Here is an 18,361-nt window from a genome sequence, read left to right as displayed (position 1 = left end):
AAAGGCACACTCAATGAATGAATGGGGTTCTCAAGTGGGTAGACAGAGGTGAGAGGTGGGGATGTGTCAGGAAGCATTTAACAGGAGGCTCTTGTGTGCTGTTTGGATCTGTCAGGAATTCTCTGTTCCTTATTAATTCCTGAATATTCAGGAATTAAGAGGAGAGGCAAGCCTCTCCAGGGGGCTGAGGAATCCAGGCATTTCCTTCATTGGTGTTTCTATATGGTGATAAGTACCCTCTTCCTTCTTGTGAACCATATGGTATAAGTGATTGTTTACAACTCTCTCTCTCTTTAATATGGATTGCCTATGTTTTGTAAGTCTGGAATTTTAATCTTTATCTTTGCTGAGAATAACTACCTTGTAAGACAGTATATATGCCCACATCATGTTCATTAAAATACCTTTGCTCCATCAGAGCTCTGGTCCCCTTGTCTTTCTTTCTCTCTCTCTCTCTCTCTCTCTCTTTCAGGCTGATCCCCTGGAGTGCAGAGGCTCTCTGAGTTCACTTTCCTGCCCAGGCTTCTAAGACCCTCTAGAGAAGGTGCTCTGCGTCTTCACCCCATCGAGAGGGCGCCTGAGGCCTCCGTGAACAGAGCAAGTCCCATGTCAGGGGCTTTATTGGCTTTCTGTGTAAACCAAGGAATATCAGCCTCTTTCTCTCTCCTTTACTTTCTTATTGGTCCACTCCAGACCATCAGGGTCTGGTCCATCAAAGGACCTCAACAGGGATGAAGGGGTAGTTTACCAGCAGAGCATATTTCTTTCAAATACACATATACAAACACACATACCCAGATACACACACACGTATATATTATGTAATAGGTACGTATGTGTACACGTACCTACATATGTGCTTGTGTAAATTTTATACCACTTCAGCCCAGAAATTACTTACAAGAGTTCAGCTTTATCTGAATCCACTGTCAAATTATCCTCAGTTCTCACAGAAGCATCCTTCACCCTGCTTTACTCATAGAGGATATGGAGTTCTTCAGGGCTTTGAAAGGCAAGGGCAGCTAGTCTCCAAAGATGTCTTGACAGGTATAGCCAGACTAGTAGGCTGGAGATGCCAGAGGAGCCATTCAGCAAACATCGGCTGAAGAAGTTTCAGGAAGAAGCTGTTGCACATTTCTAAATACTTCAGGAATGTGGCTCTTTGAATTCTCGTGGCTTGTAGGTCAGTTTACTGTCATGTCAGCAGCTTTGAACCTGCACTTTCTATCAGTGCCTTCGAGAAAGGCACCTCCAGCACAGAGGTGAACAATGGCCTGGCTGAACAGCCTGGTCGCAAAAGGCCCAGCCCCAGAGGCAAAAAGAAGGCCGACCACAGAAAAGAGGTGGATTTCACCAGCAAGTTTCATCTATGCCTAGAAGTTATGCCCAGGAACACAGCATACAGCAGTGCATACGCAAGTATTGAACCACTCTGCTCCATGCACATGGGGGTTCAGGCTGCCAGGAGAGCATGGCCCCCTGTACTGGTTTCCTTCAGTGGGGCAAGATTTCTAACCCAAGAACTTCTCAGCTAGTGACCAAGCTTTGAGCATGTGTTTTTTGTACATGTCATCAATAACTAGATCTGAGCTGGAGGGCACTCTAAACATGAAATACATCTCTGCAACATGAAAAGAAAAATGACTATTTGGGGCTGGTTTGAATTAGGTACAATGAGACAGGAATTTTCCCGAAGTCTCCTCTTCTGTTTCTTGGGCAGCTTACTCACTGCCTGGTGGAAACAAGACACAGGGAACTTTAGTCTATGACCCACAGCCTAGCTGGGGGACCACTGAATCTGAATGCTGGTGGTAGGCAGACACCATAAGGGCTGCTGAGGATGATTTTAAACAAAATTATATACCTCCATGACTCAAGAATCTGACTGTCTATTTGGATTCTGCCTAGCAAGCCCTGCGGTCTGTGTGATCAATGACAGCGCTAGTCCCTGATGTGCTGTCACCATGGAAAGGTACAGTAATACCTTTAAGGCTCAAGGTGCAATTAAATATCTATAATGGTGCTAATAGTTCAAGCAACCTTCAAGCAGCTGCCGTATTTTAAAAGATCATTCTGAGCTGTTCTACGTCTGGAATTGCTCTGCAAAATCTGAACTTTTCCTCTTCCATTGAGAATGCATTTAATGCTGACAGGATGGTTCCCTTACAGCCTCATTGTACAAAAGGTAGTTTCCTTCTCAGCTGGCAGGATGCCTCTGAAGGATTAAACTCCACCTAACAAAGCTAAGCTCAATTCTCTAAGGCTTGCATTCTTAGGAATTTGCTCTCTGAGGAAGAGTCCAAAGTGAAGATTAGGTCACAGGATATAGTTCAATCCACAGCCCACTGAAGGCTACTTGGACTGACATCATTTTCTATAAGAGATAATGAAGACAAATTTGTGGCTGCTCACAGGAGCAAATGGTCAGGCCCCCTCTTCAGAGCTCCCACTGTCTTGGGCTTTTAGTAACTGTGGCCAGCAGATGACACACAGTATCCTATGATCTCTTTACCCGTCTGGTCCCTAAGTTCACTGTGAACTTCTCAAGGAAGGGGCTGCACCTGGTTCACCACAGAGGCTCCATTAACCATCAGAATAATTAATGGGACTTCCCTGGTGTCACAGTGGATAAGAATTTGCCTGCCAGTGCAAGGGATAGGGTTAGATCCCTGGTCTGGGAGGATTCCACATGCCATGGAGAAACTAAACCCATGAACCACACCTACTGAGCCCCTGTGCCACAACTACTGAAGCCCATGCACCCTAGAGCCTATGTTCCTCAACAAGAGAAGCCACCACAATGAGAAGCCCATGCACTGCAACAAAGAGTAAGCCCTGCTCTCTGCAACTACAGAAAGCCCATGCATAGCAACAAAGACTCAGAGCAACCAAAAATAATAATAAGTAAACAAATAAATAATTTAAAAAATTAATGGATAGGTTATTGCCTCACAGAACATCAAGGATGGATAACAGGTCAACTAGGAAAGGGAGATATTAGATATCGAACCTCAAACGACAGGCATGAGAAGAATGCTTCAGAGATGCTGAGTGGGAAGTTCTTTAATCACTGACCACATTCTTTAAACAATAACCTAAAACAATTTAGAAATGTATATTCATGTTATTTCCCAATAATAATGATGACAACTAAGATGCAATAGGCACTTTCTATGAGCAACAGCTGAGCTGAGACTGCTTAGGCATCATTTCATATTCTCACAATAACCCCCCAAAGGAGGCAGTACCCTTATCCCTATTTTACAAAGAGGGAAACTGAGCCTCAGGGAGGCAAAGTTGCTTGCTGAGGATTATAGAGCCAGCAAGAGAAAGAGCAGGATCCAAGCCTTCTCTTCACACTGCATTCCTGAGATACTGAAACCAGATCCCAATATTTCTGAAATATCAATGGGACATAACACAGTCGATTTTTACTTTAAAAATGCCATGGCTTCCTGATTTATTTTGGGGGGAAGACAGTTCTTTGCTTAGGCTCCTCCTTGGTATGACAAAGCAGAGCAAACTCCTGCTCAGTAATGGTGAAGATGAGGAGGGTGATATCCTCAGTTAACCCCTTTGGACACATCATGCGTTTCATCCCTACAACACCCCATGATGTAGACACAGTTATTATCCATATCCTAGATACAAGGAAACTAAGGTCTAAAGAAAGGAAGTGGTCTCAGCCTTTCAAGGTCACAGCCAGTAAGAAGTGGAACTCAAAGTCTAACCAGCGGTCATCTGTTGCCAAAGCCCAATCCTTGGCTACTATTATCCCAATTCAAAGGGGCATATGGGAATTTGGGGAAAAGAACTCTAGAATCTATGAAAAAACTGGATTTGAGGAACACAGGCCTGGAAACATGGAGGTTCATTAGGATTCATTCTGCTTTGTACTCTAAGTGAAAGTCACTCAGTCATGTCCAATTCTTTGTGTACCCATAGACTATGCAGTCCACGGAACTCTCCAGGCCAGAATACCGGAGTGGGTAGCCATTCCCTTCTCCAGGGGATCTTCCCAACCCAGGGATCGAACCCAGGTCTCCTGCATTGCGGGTGGATTCTTTACCAACTGAGTCACCAGGGATGCCTAAGAATACTGGAGTGGGTAGCCTATCCCTTCTCCAGGGGATCTTCCCGACACAGGAATGGAACCGGGGGTGTCCAGCATTGCAGGCAAACCACAACTAACTCCATGGCAATACCAGGAGCTCCAGACCCTCAAAATCATCATAAGGAAGGGAGGAAGAAGAGAAAAGGTCTGTACACTAGAAACCGCAGGTCCAATGTAGCTAACTGGTTTTGTAGCTTAAATGTTTTCTGAGAACACAGTCAATTTATATATTATCTACTGATTTACATATTACCTATGGTTGCTTTTGTGCCAAAACAGCAGAGCTGAGTAGTTGCAACAAAGGCTTTATGGCCTGCAAAGTCTAAGTAATTATTAATTATCTGGCCCTTTAAAGAAAAGTTTGCCAATCTATGGACTACAAGTTAAGAGGGCCTAATGCAACACGAACCAGAAAGCAAGCCTAGAGTCTTCAAGCAGAAGAGGCACACACTTCACCTATACTGCCAATGCTTGAAACACTGGGCTTATAACCGCATTTTTCAAAAAAGCACACTATCCCAAACCAGCCACCCCTGCCCCTCACACCCTCCCCTCATCACCCTCTTAAAAGACCAGCAGCAGTAAGTCTTACCTTTGTTGTACATGTTTGTTGGCACTTGGACGTCACTCAGACTGATGTTCACAGGCAGATTATTAAAATGGTCATTTGGGGCTAAGATGAATTCCTTCCCCAGCTCCAAAAAGTTCCCATCTTTGTCCCTTTCATTTATTAGCACGGCATTGAAATATTCATACTGAAAGAGAAAGTAAAAAAACAAAACAAAACACACAACATGTGGCTTAGAGGAGAAGGCTGTGAACTCAGACCTGAGTATGGCTGACCTGGGTGGGCCATCCCCTACACTTGTGAATCTTAACTCTAGTCACAGAATCTCTTTAAGCCTTTCACACCATCTATGGCTCTTTCTGCACTAGTGTAATATGGTAGCACTAGATAAATATTTCCCAGTGTCATTAAGTACTTTTGAAAAACAAATTTAAGAAGCTTCTCAGTATTTCCTTATATAAATATAGAGAAAACTGCACAAAAACATTTCAATTCTTTAAAGTTTGAAGACTGACTCTGCCCTTAATAACCCGAACTTTAAGTAGAAGGAGACTGGAAAACAACAAAAATTAAGTAAATATATAATATGCTAGATAGTCATATTTGCTTGGAGAAGGCAATGGCATCCCACTCCGGTACTCTTGCCTGGAAAATCCCATGGAAGGAGGAGCCTGGTAGGCTGCAGTCCGTGGGGTCGCTGAGTCGGACACCACTGAGCGATTTCACTTTCACTTTTCACTTTCATGCATTGGAGAAGGAAATGGCAACCCACTCCAGTGTTCTTGCCTGGAGAATCCCAGGGACAGAGGAGCCTGGTGGGCTGCTGTCTATGGGGTCGCACAGAGTCGGACATGACTGAAGCAACTTAGCAGCAGCAGCAGCAGCATATTTGCTATTCTAAGTGCTTCTCATTTGTTAACTTATTCACTTCTAACAACTCTAAGAACTAGGTTTTAAGAGTATTTTCAATTCACAAGTGAAGAAATTGAGGTAGAGAGAATTTCTGTATGTTGTCAAAAATTACACCACTGAGAAGCAGAAAGAGAATTAAAATACAGATAGTCTATTTCCAAAAACTGGGCACTTATCTGCTGCACAGTATTGCAAGATGGTGGATGGCAGGTGTGGTCATAACTATCAGATCAGCAATTTAAAACAAATGTAATTAATATGCTAAGGGAATTACTGGAAAAAGTAGAAAACAGGTAAGAAGAGATAGATAAGTAGAGAGACAAATATTCTAACGAACTATCAGAATGAAATGCTAGAAATCAAAAATACATAACAGAAATGAAGAACACTGATGGCTCACTTCCAGCTGAGACACAGCTGAGGAAATAATTCAGTGAGCCTGAAGCTATATCAGTAGAAACTTCTCAAACTGAAAAGCAAAGAAAAAAAAAAAAGGAAAAAAATAACAGAATCTTCAAAAACCATGGAACAATTACAAAAAGTATAACAGATGTGTAATGGGAATACCAGAGGAGGAGAAAGAGAAAAAAAGAACAGAAGAACTATTTGAAGTAATATTTCTAAAATTAATGACAAACAAGAAACCCAATCCAAGAAGTCCAGGAAACATCAAGCATATGAATATTAAAAACAAACAACAACAACAACAACAAAAATACTATACCTGGACATGTCATATCCAAACTACAAAAACCAAGAAAAGAAACTACTAAAGAAAGCCAGAAAGGGGGGAAAGCCGTACCTACGGAGGAACAAAGACAAGGATTACATCAACACTTCTGTTCAGAAAAGCAAGAAGAGAGTGACATGAAATAGCGTTTGAAGAAAGACCTACCAACCTAGAATTTTGTGTCCAGCAAAATTATTCTTCAAAACTGAAAAATAAATAAAGACCTCTTCAGACAAATAAAAATTCAAGAAATTTTCTGCAAACAGACCTGCCTTGCAAAAAATGTTAAAAGCCCTTTAAAGGGAGGGAAACTATATACATCAGAAACCCTGATCTACATAAAGAAAAGACTGTTTTACAGAAGAAATAAATAAAAGAAAAATATTTAATTTTCTTATTCTTAACTGACCTCTCAGATAATAGTTTGATCAAAATAATAATGGCAACAAATTACTGGATTATACAAATTCATGGATAAGTGAAATGAATATCACAATGCTGAAGCTGAAACTCCAGTACTTTGGCCAGCTCATGTGAAGAGTTGACTCATTGGAAAAGACTCTGATGCTGGGAGGGATTGAGGGCAGGAGGAGAAGGGGACGACAGAGGATGAGATGGCTGGATGGCATCACTGACTTGATGGACGTGAGTCTGAGTGAACTCTGGGAGTTGGTGATGGACAGGGAGGCCTGGCGTGCTGTGACTCATGGGGTCGCAAAGAGTCGGACACGACTGAGCAACTGATCTGATCTGATCTGATCTGATGAAGAATAGGAGGGAGATATTGGGACTATTCTATCATAATGTCCCATACCATAATGTTCCATCCATGAAATGGTACGAGGTTATTTGACAGTGGACTTTTATTAGTTATAAATGTAAAATGCAAGCTATAAAACAACCTCTAACCCAATTTTTAAAAAGGAGTATAAATACTTAGGAAGAAAAAAAATACTAATATTATACTAAAAATATGATATGCTCAATTAAAACCAGACAAGGCATAAAAAGAGTAGAAGACAAAGAAAAGGGCAATGAATACAAAACAGTTACAAACATGGTACATATTAATCCAATCATATCAATAATCACTTTAAATGTGAATGGTCTAAACAGATTAGTTAAAAGAGACTGTCAAAGTGGATAAAAAAATAAAAGCTGTCTACAAGAAACTCACCTTAAATATAAAGGACAAGTTGATTAAAAGTCAGGGGATAGACAAAAATTTACCATGCTAACATTAATCAAAAGAAAGCCAGAGTGACCATATTAACTTCAGACAAAGCAGACTTCAAAGCAAGGAAAATTATCAGGAAAGAAACACTGGCATTACATAATGACAAAGGGGTCGATTCTCCAAGAATCGACAGTCTTTAACATGGATGCACCTAACAGAATATTAAAATATGTGAGGGGAAAATGGCAGAACTACAAGGAGAAACAGCTAATACTGAGCACTATGAAACAAGCAGTACTGAAGTTGAAGACTTCAGCACCCCCTCTATCAGTAACTGACAAATGTATCAGGCAGAATATTGTTAACAATTTGAACTGAACAGCACAACAACTGGACCTAACTAACTATAGGCTACTTCATCCAACAACAGCAGAATAAACATTTTTGTCAAGCTCACATAGAACATTCACTATGAAAGACCACATTCTGAGCCATTAAACACACTTTAACAAATTTAAAAGAACAGAAATCAGACAAAGTATGCTCTCAGATCACACTGAAATTAAACTATAAATCAACAACAGAAAGATAGCTGGGCAAATCCCCAAATATTTGGAGATTAAACAACATATTTCTAAATAACACATGGGTCAAAGAATAAGTCTCAAGAAAAATTTTAAACCAAATTAAAATCAAAATACAACTTCTCAAAATTTGCAAGATGCAGCAAAAGCAGTGTTTACAGGAAAATTTCCAATATATTTATTAGAAAAGAAAACAGATCTAAAATCAATCATCTAAGCTTCTTCTTTAAGAAAGTAGAAAATTAAATCCAAAGCAGAAGGAAAAAATATTTGTTTTAATTTTCCTAAATAGAAATCAATGAAATTGAAAATAGGAAATCAATTAAGAAAATCAATGACTCTGAGAACAAGATGGCAGAGAAGTAGGTGGATGTGGAGTAAATATCTCTCCATGGATACATCAGGAATACACCTTCAGACATAGAAGTGCATGCAGAACACCAGCTGAGAGTGGACAGGAGTACCTGACCAGCAGAAAAGAATACACAGACCCATGCAAAACTTTGTAGGACGAAGGAACTAGGGGAAAAAACAAGAGTGTTCGTAGGACTGGACCTGCCCTTGGCCGGTGGGGGAACTGAAGCAGGGTTCCGATCCCCACACTGGGGCAACTGTCTGAGTCAAAGGAGACACATTTAAGGCTGAAAATGAACAACTGATCTGCGGCAGCCTAAATGGAATGAGAATCAGACAGTCCTTGCTGCAGCCGTACACACCCCAGACAGGGACGCAGATCCCCTGGAAAGTGCAGTGCCTGGGAGCTGGAGTTTAGGAATTATGGAGCAATTCCCAGGCAAGGGCTGCTGTTGACTGTGGAGAGACGGATCGAGGGAATGTGAGGGAGGAGACTGGTGGGAAATGCCTGTGGAGGAAAGCTGGGCAGCTATGGAAGCAAGGTGATACTGCAGAATCACGCATAGCGGGTGGAGCCATCACCATAGCCTCTCTCCCACAACACACCAGCATTGAGCACTGAACAATAGAGAGGCTGGCCCATCAAATGCCTGACGCACTGAACTACAGAGTAGGACCCCAACCAAGGTGCTCCTTTAAGTGACCGATGCAAAGAACTGCAGAGTAGGATCCCAACCAGGTGGGCCCCGCTATGTGCCTGATGCACTGAACAGCAGAGAAGGATCCCAGGCAAGGAAGCCCCCTAAGTGCCTGAATAGGCAGAGATACGGAGAAAGACTGGCCAAAGAGGCCTTCTGATCGCCAACTACAAGAGGCTTGAAAAAAGACTCTGATAGGGCCATAACTCCTGCGGTGGAGGCAGTCCATGCCCTTGCACACTTGGCATCGCCAGGGTCCCCACAAGCCCAGCAGCTGCACCACCTTCACGTTCAACTCACTGGGGCAGAGCTGCCACAGGCTAAAACAGTCTTGCATGGGGTTGCTTGGGTAGTAGCCGACTCTGCGACCCTGTAGACTGTGGCCTGCCAGGCTTCTCTGTCAGGGAGGTGGGGGTTTTCTAGGCAAGAATACTGGAGCATACTGGCCAATTCTGGTTGCCATACCCTTCGAGAGCACAATATTTCCTGCTGTCCTAGCCGCCAACTCCCCTGAGTGCCTGGTGCTGCCAGAACCCCTGCGACCCAAGCAGCTGCACCACCTCCACACCTGGCTCTCACAGGGGCAAACCCAAGTCCTCCAGGGCAGCCTCAGGAGCAAACCCCAGTGGACAACTCACATGCAGAAGTGGGAATAAAACCACAATTGAAACCCAGGGGCAGACTAAGGAAGAAGACCCCAAACCCTCCCACCACTGCACAAGCTGCAGATTAAATCCACAAGATCAACTAGTCAGACTCTGTGTCTATGGAATATATAAAAGGTCATTGAGAGCTCCCACAAAAGAAAACGCACTAGTTCTGATAGCTGTGGACATTGGAGGCAAGAACACAGAGGAGTAGAACCAGATTAGAATCTGAGCTACCCCCACAGCAGGTCCAGAGATCAGCACAGTGTCAGAGGGTACCCCAGGGAAGTGAGGCAGACTCTGACTTCCAGCGAGGTACAGGACTCTGAAAGCAGTGACTTAATAATATGTGACTTAATAATGAAATAATAAGCATTTATTATTCTTATGTTTTGACTTGTTCTGTAGATTCTTTTGGAATCTTTTTTCCTTTTCACCCCACCTCTGTTGTAGTTGTCAATTTTATTGGCACTATGAAGTCTAATTAAGCTTTTGAGCTTTTTTTTTTCTTTTTTTTCTCTCTCTTTTTTTTTTTTTATGTCTTCTTTGGAGAAATGTCTATTTAGTTCTTTGGCCCATTTTTTGATTGGGTCATTTATTTTTCTGGAGTTGAGCTGTAGGAGTTGCTTGTATATTTTTGAGATTAGTTGTTTGTCGGTTGCTTCATTTGCTATTATTTTCTCCCATTCTGAAGGCTGTCTTTTCACCTTGCTAATAGTTTCCTTTGATGTGCAGAAGCTTTTAAGGTTAATTAGGTCCCATTTGTTTATTTTTGCTTTTATTTCCGATATTCTGGGAGGTGGGTCATAGAGGATCCTGCTGTGATGTATGTCAGAGAGTGTTTTGCCTATGTTCTCCTCCAGGAGTTTTATAGTTTCTGGTCTTACGTTGAGATCTTTAATCCATTTTGAGTTTATTTTTGTATATGGTGTTAGAAAGTGTTCTAGTTTCATTCTTTTACAAGTCGTTGACCAGATTTCCCAGCACCACTTGTTAAAGAGATTGTCTTTAATCCATTGTATATTCTTGCCTCCTTTGTCAAAGATAAGGTGTCCATATGTGCGTGGATTTATCTCTGGGCTTTCTATTTTGTTCCACTGATCTATATTTCTGTCTTTGTGCCAGTACCATACTGTCTTGATAACTGTGGCTTTGTAGTAGAGCCTGAAGTCAGGTAGGTTGATTCCTCCAGTTCCATTTTTCTTTCTCAAGATCGCGTTGGCTATTCGAGGTTTTTTGTATTTCCATACAAATTGTGAAATTATTTGTTCTAGCTCTGTGAAGAATACTGTTGGTAGCTTGATAGGGATTGCATTGAATCTATAAATTTTTAATTGTTGTTACAAACCTCTGCATCTATGTTGGGTTTTTGAAGTTCTGGGGAGTTTTCCTCTTTTTTTTTTCTTCTCTGTTTAATTTTAATTTTTAATTTCTTTTTTTGATTTTAATTTTTATAACCTATCATTATTTTTTCTACATTTATTACTTTGCTTGCTTTTCCTACTGTTCTTTTCCCTATGCAGTTAATCTTTAATATATATAAATCTTCTTTATCTACTTCTACTTAACTTTGCATATCTATTCTTTTTTCCTTCCCTCTCAACATATTTGTTAGTTTTATTTTCATTGCTTTATTCCACAATTGGCATCTTGCTTTAGTTTTGTTTTCCAGTTTGTGCTTTAGTTAGTTTTGTTAAGGTAGACATAACTTTTGGTTCCTTTAGTTTTGTTCTTAACTGATAAATATAATTTTTTGATTTCCTTTGTTCACTGGGTCATTCTACTGTACTTTACTTTTGTAGGACTGTATTGACTTTGCCGATGGGTGTGTATGTATATGTGAATATTCTATTATTTTAATTATTATTTGCCTGATTTTGTAACTGCCAAAAGTCTGGGGTTCATCTTTGGTTTCTCGTTCTTGGATATTTGTTTTAATCTCACTTAATGCCATAAAAAACCATTTGTGGAACCTTCATTCCTGACCAGAGATCAAGCCCTAAGCCTTTGCAGTGGGAGCACTGACTCAAAGACCCTAGACTACCAGAGAACTAACCCTAGGGGGTATCAAAAAGTGAGAACTCACAGAAACAAAACTACTGGAATACAAGACCCAGCATCACCCAACCACCAGTAGCACCCTATACAGGATGCCTCATCTAAACAACAAACAAAACAAAATACAAACACAATTATCAGCAGACTGGATTACCACCTCACTTAGCCTTGCCCATCAGAGGAAAAACAAACAAACAAAAACTCAGCACAAATCTCCCCCTATAGGAAGTTTACACAAACAACTGGACCAAGCTTCAGTTCAGTTCAGTTCAGTTCAGTCGCTCACTCATGTCTGACTCTTTGCGACCCCATGAATTGCAGCACGCCAGGCCTCCCTATCCATCACCAACTCCCGGAGTTCACTCAGACTCATGTCCATTGAGTCGGTGATGCCATCCAGCCATCTCATCCTCTGTCACCACCTTCTCTTCCTGCCCCCAATCTGTCCCAGCATTAGGGTCTTTTCGAATAAGTCAACTCTTCGCATGAGGTGGCCAAAGACTGGAGTTTCAGCTTCAGTATCAGTCCTTCCAATGAACACCCGGGACTGATCTCCTTTAGGATGGACTGATTGGATCTCCTTGCAGTCCAAGGGACTCTCAAGAGTCTTCTCCAACACCACACTTCAAAAACACCAATTTTTCCATGCTCAGCCTTCTTCACAGTCCAACTCTCACATCCATACATGACCATTGGAAAAATCACAGCCTGGACTAGATGGACCTTTGTTGGCAAAATAATGTCTCTGCTTTTGAATATGCTATCTAGGTTGGTCATAACTTTCCTTCCAAGGAGTAAGCGTCTTTTAATTTCATGGCTGCAATCACCATCTGCAATGATTTTGGAGCCCAAAAAAATAAAGTCTGAAATTTCTTCCACTGTTTCCCCATCTACTTCCCATGAAGTGATGGGACCAGATGCCATGATCTTAGTTTTCTGGATGTTGAGCTTTAAGCCAACTTTTTCTCTGTCCTCTTTCACTTTCATCAAGAGGCTCTTTAGGTCCTTTTCACTCTCTGCCATAAGGGTGGTAACATCTGCATATCTGAGGTTATTGATATTTCTCCCAGCAACCTTGATTCCATCTTGTGCTTCTTCCAGCCCAGCATTTCTCATGATGTACTCTGCATAGAAGTTAAATAAGCAGGGTGACAATATATAGCCTTGACGTACTCCTTTTCCTATTTGGAACCAGTCTATTGTTCCATGTCCAGTTCTAACTGTTGCTTCCTGACCTGCATATAGGTTTCTCAAGAGGCAGGTCAGGTGGTCTGGTATTCCCATCTCTTTCAGAATTTCCCACAGTTTATTGTGATCCACACAGTCAAAGGCTTTGGCATAGTCAATAAAGCAGAAATAGATGTTTTTCTGGAACTCTCTTGCTTTTTCCATGATCCAGCAGATGTTGGCAATTTGATCTCTGGTTCCTCTGCCTTTTCTAAAACCAGCTTGAACATCTGGAGGTTCACAGTTCACGTATTGCTGAAGACTGGCTTGGAGAATTTTGAGCATTAATTTACTAGTGTGTGAGATGAGTGCAATTGTGCAGTAGTTTGAGCATTCTTTGGCATTGCCTTTCTTTGGGACTAAGCTTAGGAGGGCAGAAACCAAAAGGAAGAAAGAATTCAACCTTGAAGCCTGGGAAAAGGAGACGTTAAACACAATAAGCTAAAAAAAATAATAATGAAAAGGAAGAGAAATATTACACAAATAAAGGAACAAACTAAAAAAACACAGAAGTCCAAATAAATGAAGAGGAAATAGGCAAACCACCTGAAAAAGAATTCAGAATAATGATAGTAAGATGATCAAAAACCTTGAAAAAAAATAGAGAAAATGCAAGAATCAATTAACAAAGACCTAGAAGAATTAAAGCGGAGAAGGCAATGGCACCCCACTCCAGTACTCTTGCCTGGAAAATCCCACGGGCGGAGGAACCTGGTGGGCTGCAGCCCATGGGGTCACTAAGAGTCAGACACTACTGAGCGACTTCACTTTCACTTTTCACTTTCATACATTGGAGAAGGAGATCAACTCTGGGATTTCTTTGGAAGGAATGATGCTAAAGCTGAAACTCCAGTACTTTGGCCACCTCATGCAAAGAGTTGACTCATTGGAAAAGACTCTGATGCTGGGAGGGATTGGGGGCTGGGGGAGAAGGGGATGACAGAGGATGAGATGGCTGGATGGCATCACTGACTCGATGGATATGAGTCTGAGTGAACTCTGGGAGTTGGTGATGGACAGGGAGGCCTGGCGTGTTGCGATTCATGGGGTCACAAAGAGTCAGACATGACTGAGCAACTGAACTGAACTGAACTGACATTGGAGAAGGAAATGGCAACCCACTCCAGTGTTCTTGCCTGGAGAATCCCAGGGACGGGGGAGCCTGGTGGGCTGCCATCTATGGAGTCGCACAGAGTCGGACACTACTGAAGCAACTTAGCAGCAGTAGCAGCAGAATTAAAGAATAAACACGCAGAGACAACACTATTACTGAAATTAAAAATACTCTAGAAGGAATTACTAACAAAATATCTAAAGCAGAAGAACGAATCAGTGAGCTTGAAGATATATTGGTGGAAATAACTTCTGAAGAGCAAAATAAAGAAAAAATAATGAAAAGAACTGAGGATAGTCTCAGAGACCTTTGGGACAATATCAAACTCACCAACATTTGAATTATAGGGGTCCCAGAAGAAGAACAGAAAAAGAAAGGGTATGAGAAAAATCTTGAAGAGATTATAGTTGAAAATAGTCAATCTAGTCCAAGAGGCACAAAGAGTCCCATACAGGATAAACCCAAGGAGAAACAAGCCACAACACATATTAATCAAACTAACCAAGACTAAACACAAAGAAAGAATATTAAAAGCAGCAAGAGAGAAGCAACAGGTAACATACAAGGGAAACCCCACATGCTTAACAGCTGATCTTTCAGCAGAAACTACAGGCCAGCAGGATATATTTAAACTACTGAAAGGGAAAAATTCTACAACCAAGTTTACTCTACCTGGCAAGGATCTCATTCAGAAGTGATGGAGAAATCAAAGTTTTTCATATAAACAAAAGTTAAAAGAATTCAGTACCACCAAACCATCTTTACAACAAATGTTAAAGGAGCTTATATAGTCAAGAAATACAGAGAAGAAAAATATCTACAAAATCAACTGCAAACAATTGAGAAAATGGCAATAGGAACATATATATCAATAATTACTTCAAATGTAAATGGATTAAATGCTCCAACCAAAACACACAGACTGGCTGAATGGATAGAATAACAAGACCCATATATATGCTGTCTATAAGAAACAGACTTCCGACCTAAAGACACCTTAGATGGAAAGTAAGAGGATGGAAAAATATATTTCATGCCAATGGAAAGCAAAAGAAAGCTAGAGTAGCAATACTCATATCAGACAAAATAGACCTTAAAATAAAGATTAAATGCGATAAGGTAGTACACTACATAATGATCAAGGGATCAACCCAAGAGGAAAACATAACAATTGTAAATATCTAAGCATCCAACACAGGAGCACATCAATACATGAGACAAATACTAACAGACATAAAAGGAGAAATTGACAGTAACATAATAATAGTAGGAGACTTTAACACCCCAGTCACACCAATGGACAGATCATCAAAACAGAAAACAAATAAGGAAATACAAATCTTAAATGAAACTTTAGATGAGATGGATCTCAATGATATCTTCAGGACATTTCATCCAAATGCAGAAGAATACACCTTCTTCTAAAGTGCACAAGGAATATTCTCCAGGATAGACCACAAATCTCTTGGGTCACAAGTCAAACCTCAATAAATTTAAGAAAACTGAAATCATATCAACATCTTCTCCAACCACAATGCCATGAGACTAGATATCAATTACAAGAAAAAAACTGTAAGAAACACAAACACATGGAGATTAAACAACACATTTCTAAATAACCAACAGGTTCCTGAAGAAATCAAAAGGGAAATCAAAAAATTTCTAGAAACAAATGACAATGAAAACAGGACTACTCAAAACCTATGGGATGCAGCAAAGGCAGTCCTAAGAGGGAAGTTTATAGCCATACAATTCTACCTCAAGAAACAAGAAAAACACTGAATAGACAACTTAACTTTACACCTAAAACAATTTGGAAAAGAAGAACAAAAAAAAAAAAAAAATTAGTAGAAGGAAAGAAATCATAAAGATCCAAGTAGAAATAAATGAAAAAGAAATGAAAGAAACAATAGTAAGGATTAATAAAACTAAAAGCTGGTTCTTTGAGAAGATAAACAAAATTGACAACCTTTAGCCAGACACATCAAGAAAAAAAGAGAGAGGAATCAAATCAATAAAATCAGAAATGAAAAAGAAGAGATTACAACAGACAATGCAGAAATGCAAAGGATTTTAAGAGACTATTATGAACAACTATATGGCAACAAAATGGATAACCTGGAAGAAATGGACAGATTCTTAGAAAAGTACAGTCTTTCAAGACTGAACCAGGAAGAAATATAAATTATAAACAACCCAATTACAAGCACTGAAATTGAAGCTGTGATCAAAAATCTCCCAAAAAACTAAAGCCCAGGACCAGATGGCTTCACAGGAGAATTCTGTCAAACATTTAGAGAACAGCTAATGCCTATCCTTCTAAACTTTTTCAAAAAATTGCAGAGGAAGGAACACTTCCAAACTCATTCTACAAAGCCACCATCACCCTGATACCAAAACCAGACAAAGACAACACAAAAAAAGAAAACTACAGACCAATTTCACTGATCAACATAGATGAAAAAATCCTTAACAAAATTTTAGCAAACAGAATTCAGCAACAAATCATAAAGCTCATACACCATGATCAAGTTGAGTTTATTCCAAGAATAATATACACAAATCAATCAATGTGATACACCATATTAACACACCGAAAGAGAAAAACCATATGATAATCTCAATAGATGCAGAAAAAGCCTTTGACAAAATTCAGCACCCACTTATGATTAAAACTCTTCAAAAAATGGGCATAGAAGGGATTTTCCCCAACATAGTAAAGGCCATATATGATAAGCCTACAGCAAACATTATTCTCAATGGTGAAAAACTGAAAACATTCCCCCTAAGATAAGGAACAAGACAAGAGTGTCCATTTTCACCACTATTATTCAACATAATTCTGGAAGTCCTAGCTACAGCAATTAGAGAAGAAAAAGAAAAAAAAAGGAACCCAGATCAGAAAAGAAGAAGTAAAGCTCTCACTGTTTGCAGATGACATGATACTGTACATAGAAAAGCCTAAAGATACGATCAGAAAATTACTAAAGCTAATCAATGAATTTAGCAAAGTTGCAGGATACAAAGTAAATACACAGAAGTCACTTGGATTTCTATATACTAACAATGAAAAATAAGAAAGAGAAATTAAGGAATCAATCCAATTCACCATTGCAACAAAAAGAATAAAACATCTAGGAATAAACATACCCAAGGAGACAAAAGAACTGTACACAGAAAATTATAAGACACTGATGAAAGAAATCAAAGATGACATTAACAGATGGAGAGATACTCCATATTCCTGGGTAGGAAGAATCAATATTGTGAAAATTACTATACTACCAAATGCAATCTACAGATTCAATGTGATCCCTATCAAATTACCAATGGCATTTTTCACAGAACTAGAACAAAAAAATTCAAAATTCATATGGAAACACAAAAGACCCCAAATAGCCAAAGCTGTCTTGAGAAAGAAGAATGTAACTGGAGGAACCAGCCTTCCTGACTTCAAATTATACTACAAAGCTACAGTCATCAAGACAGTATAATACTGGCACAAAAACAGAAATATAGACCAATAGAATAAGATAGAAAGCCCAGAAATAAGCCCATGCACCTATAGGTGCATTATTTTTTTAAAAGGAGGCAAGCATATACAATGGGGCAAAGACAGCCTCTTCAATAAATGGTGCTGGGAAAACTGGACAGCTACATGTAAAAGAATGAAATTAGAACACTTCCTAACACCATATGCAAAGATAAACTCAAAATAGATCAAAGACCTAAATGTAAGACCAGAAACTATAAAACTCCTAGAGAAAAACAAGCAGAAAACTCAAAGACATAAATCAAAGCAAGATCCTCTATGACCCACCTTCTAAAGTAATGGAAATAAAAAAAAAGTAAACAAGTGGGACCTGATTAAATGTAAAAGCTTTTGAACAGCAAAGGAATTATAAGCAAGGTGAAAAGACAACCCTCAGAATGGGAGAAAACAATAGCAAATGAAACAATTGACAAAGGATTAATTTCCAAAATATACAAGCAGCTCATACAACTGAACACAAGAAAAACAAACAAACCAATCAAAAAGTGGGGAAAAGTCCTAAACAGACATTTCTCCAAAGAAGACATACAGATGGCTAAAAAAACATGAAAAGATGCTCAACATCACTCATTATTAGAGAAACACAAATCAAAACCACAATGAGATATTACCTCACACCAGTCAG

The 18,361-nt window shown here is 39.8% G+C and overlaps 1 protein-coding gene across 3 annotated transcripts in view; it reads right to left on the bottom strand.

The window, feature by feature from the left end:
* Positions 1–18,361, bottom strand: part of CACNA2D3 (calcium voltage-gated channel auxiliary subunit alpha2delta 3) — a 903,947-nt gene that overhangs the window by 498,773 nt on the left and 386,813 nt on the right. For all 3 annotated transcript variants that reach the window (XM_027522771.1, XM_027522769.1, XM_027522770.1), the window contains exon 5: positions 4,707–4,869. In XM_027522771.1, coding sequence (XP_027378572.1) covers positions 4,707–4,869 — 163 coding nt within the window. The remainder of the gene's footprint in view (positions 1–4,706; positions 4,870–18,361) is intronic.

This window comes from Bos indicus x Bos taurus, chromosome 22 (genome assembly GCF_003369695.1).
Source record: "Bos indicus x Bos taurus breed Angus x Brahman F1 hybrid chromosome 22, Bos_hybrid_MaternalHap_v2.0, whole genome shotgun sequence".
Lineage (NCBI taxonomy): Eukaryota > Metazoa > Chordata > Mammalia > Artiodactyla > Bovidae > Bos > Bos indicus x Bos taurus.
Note: the sequence above shows the minus strand (reverse complement) of the source record. Positions and strands in the feature narration are given on the sequence as shown.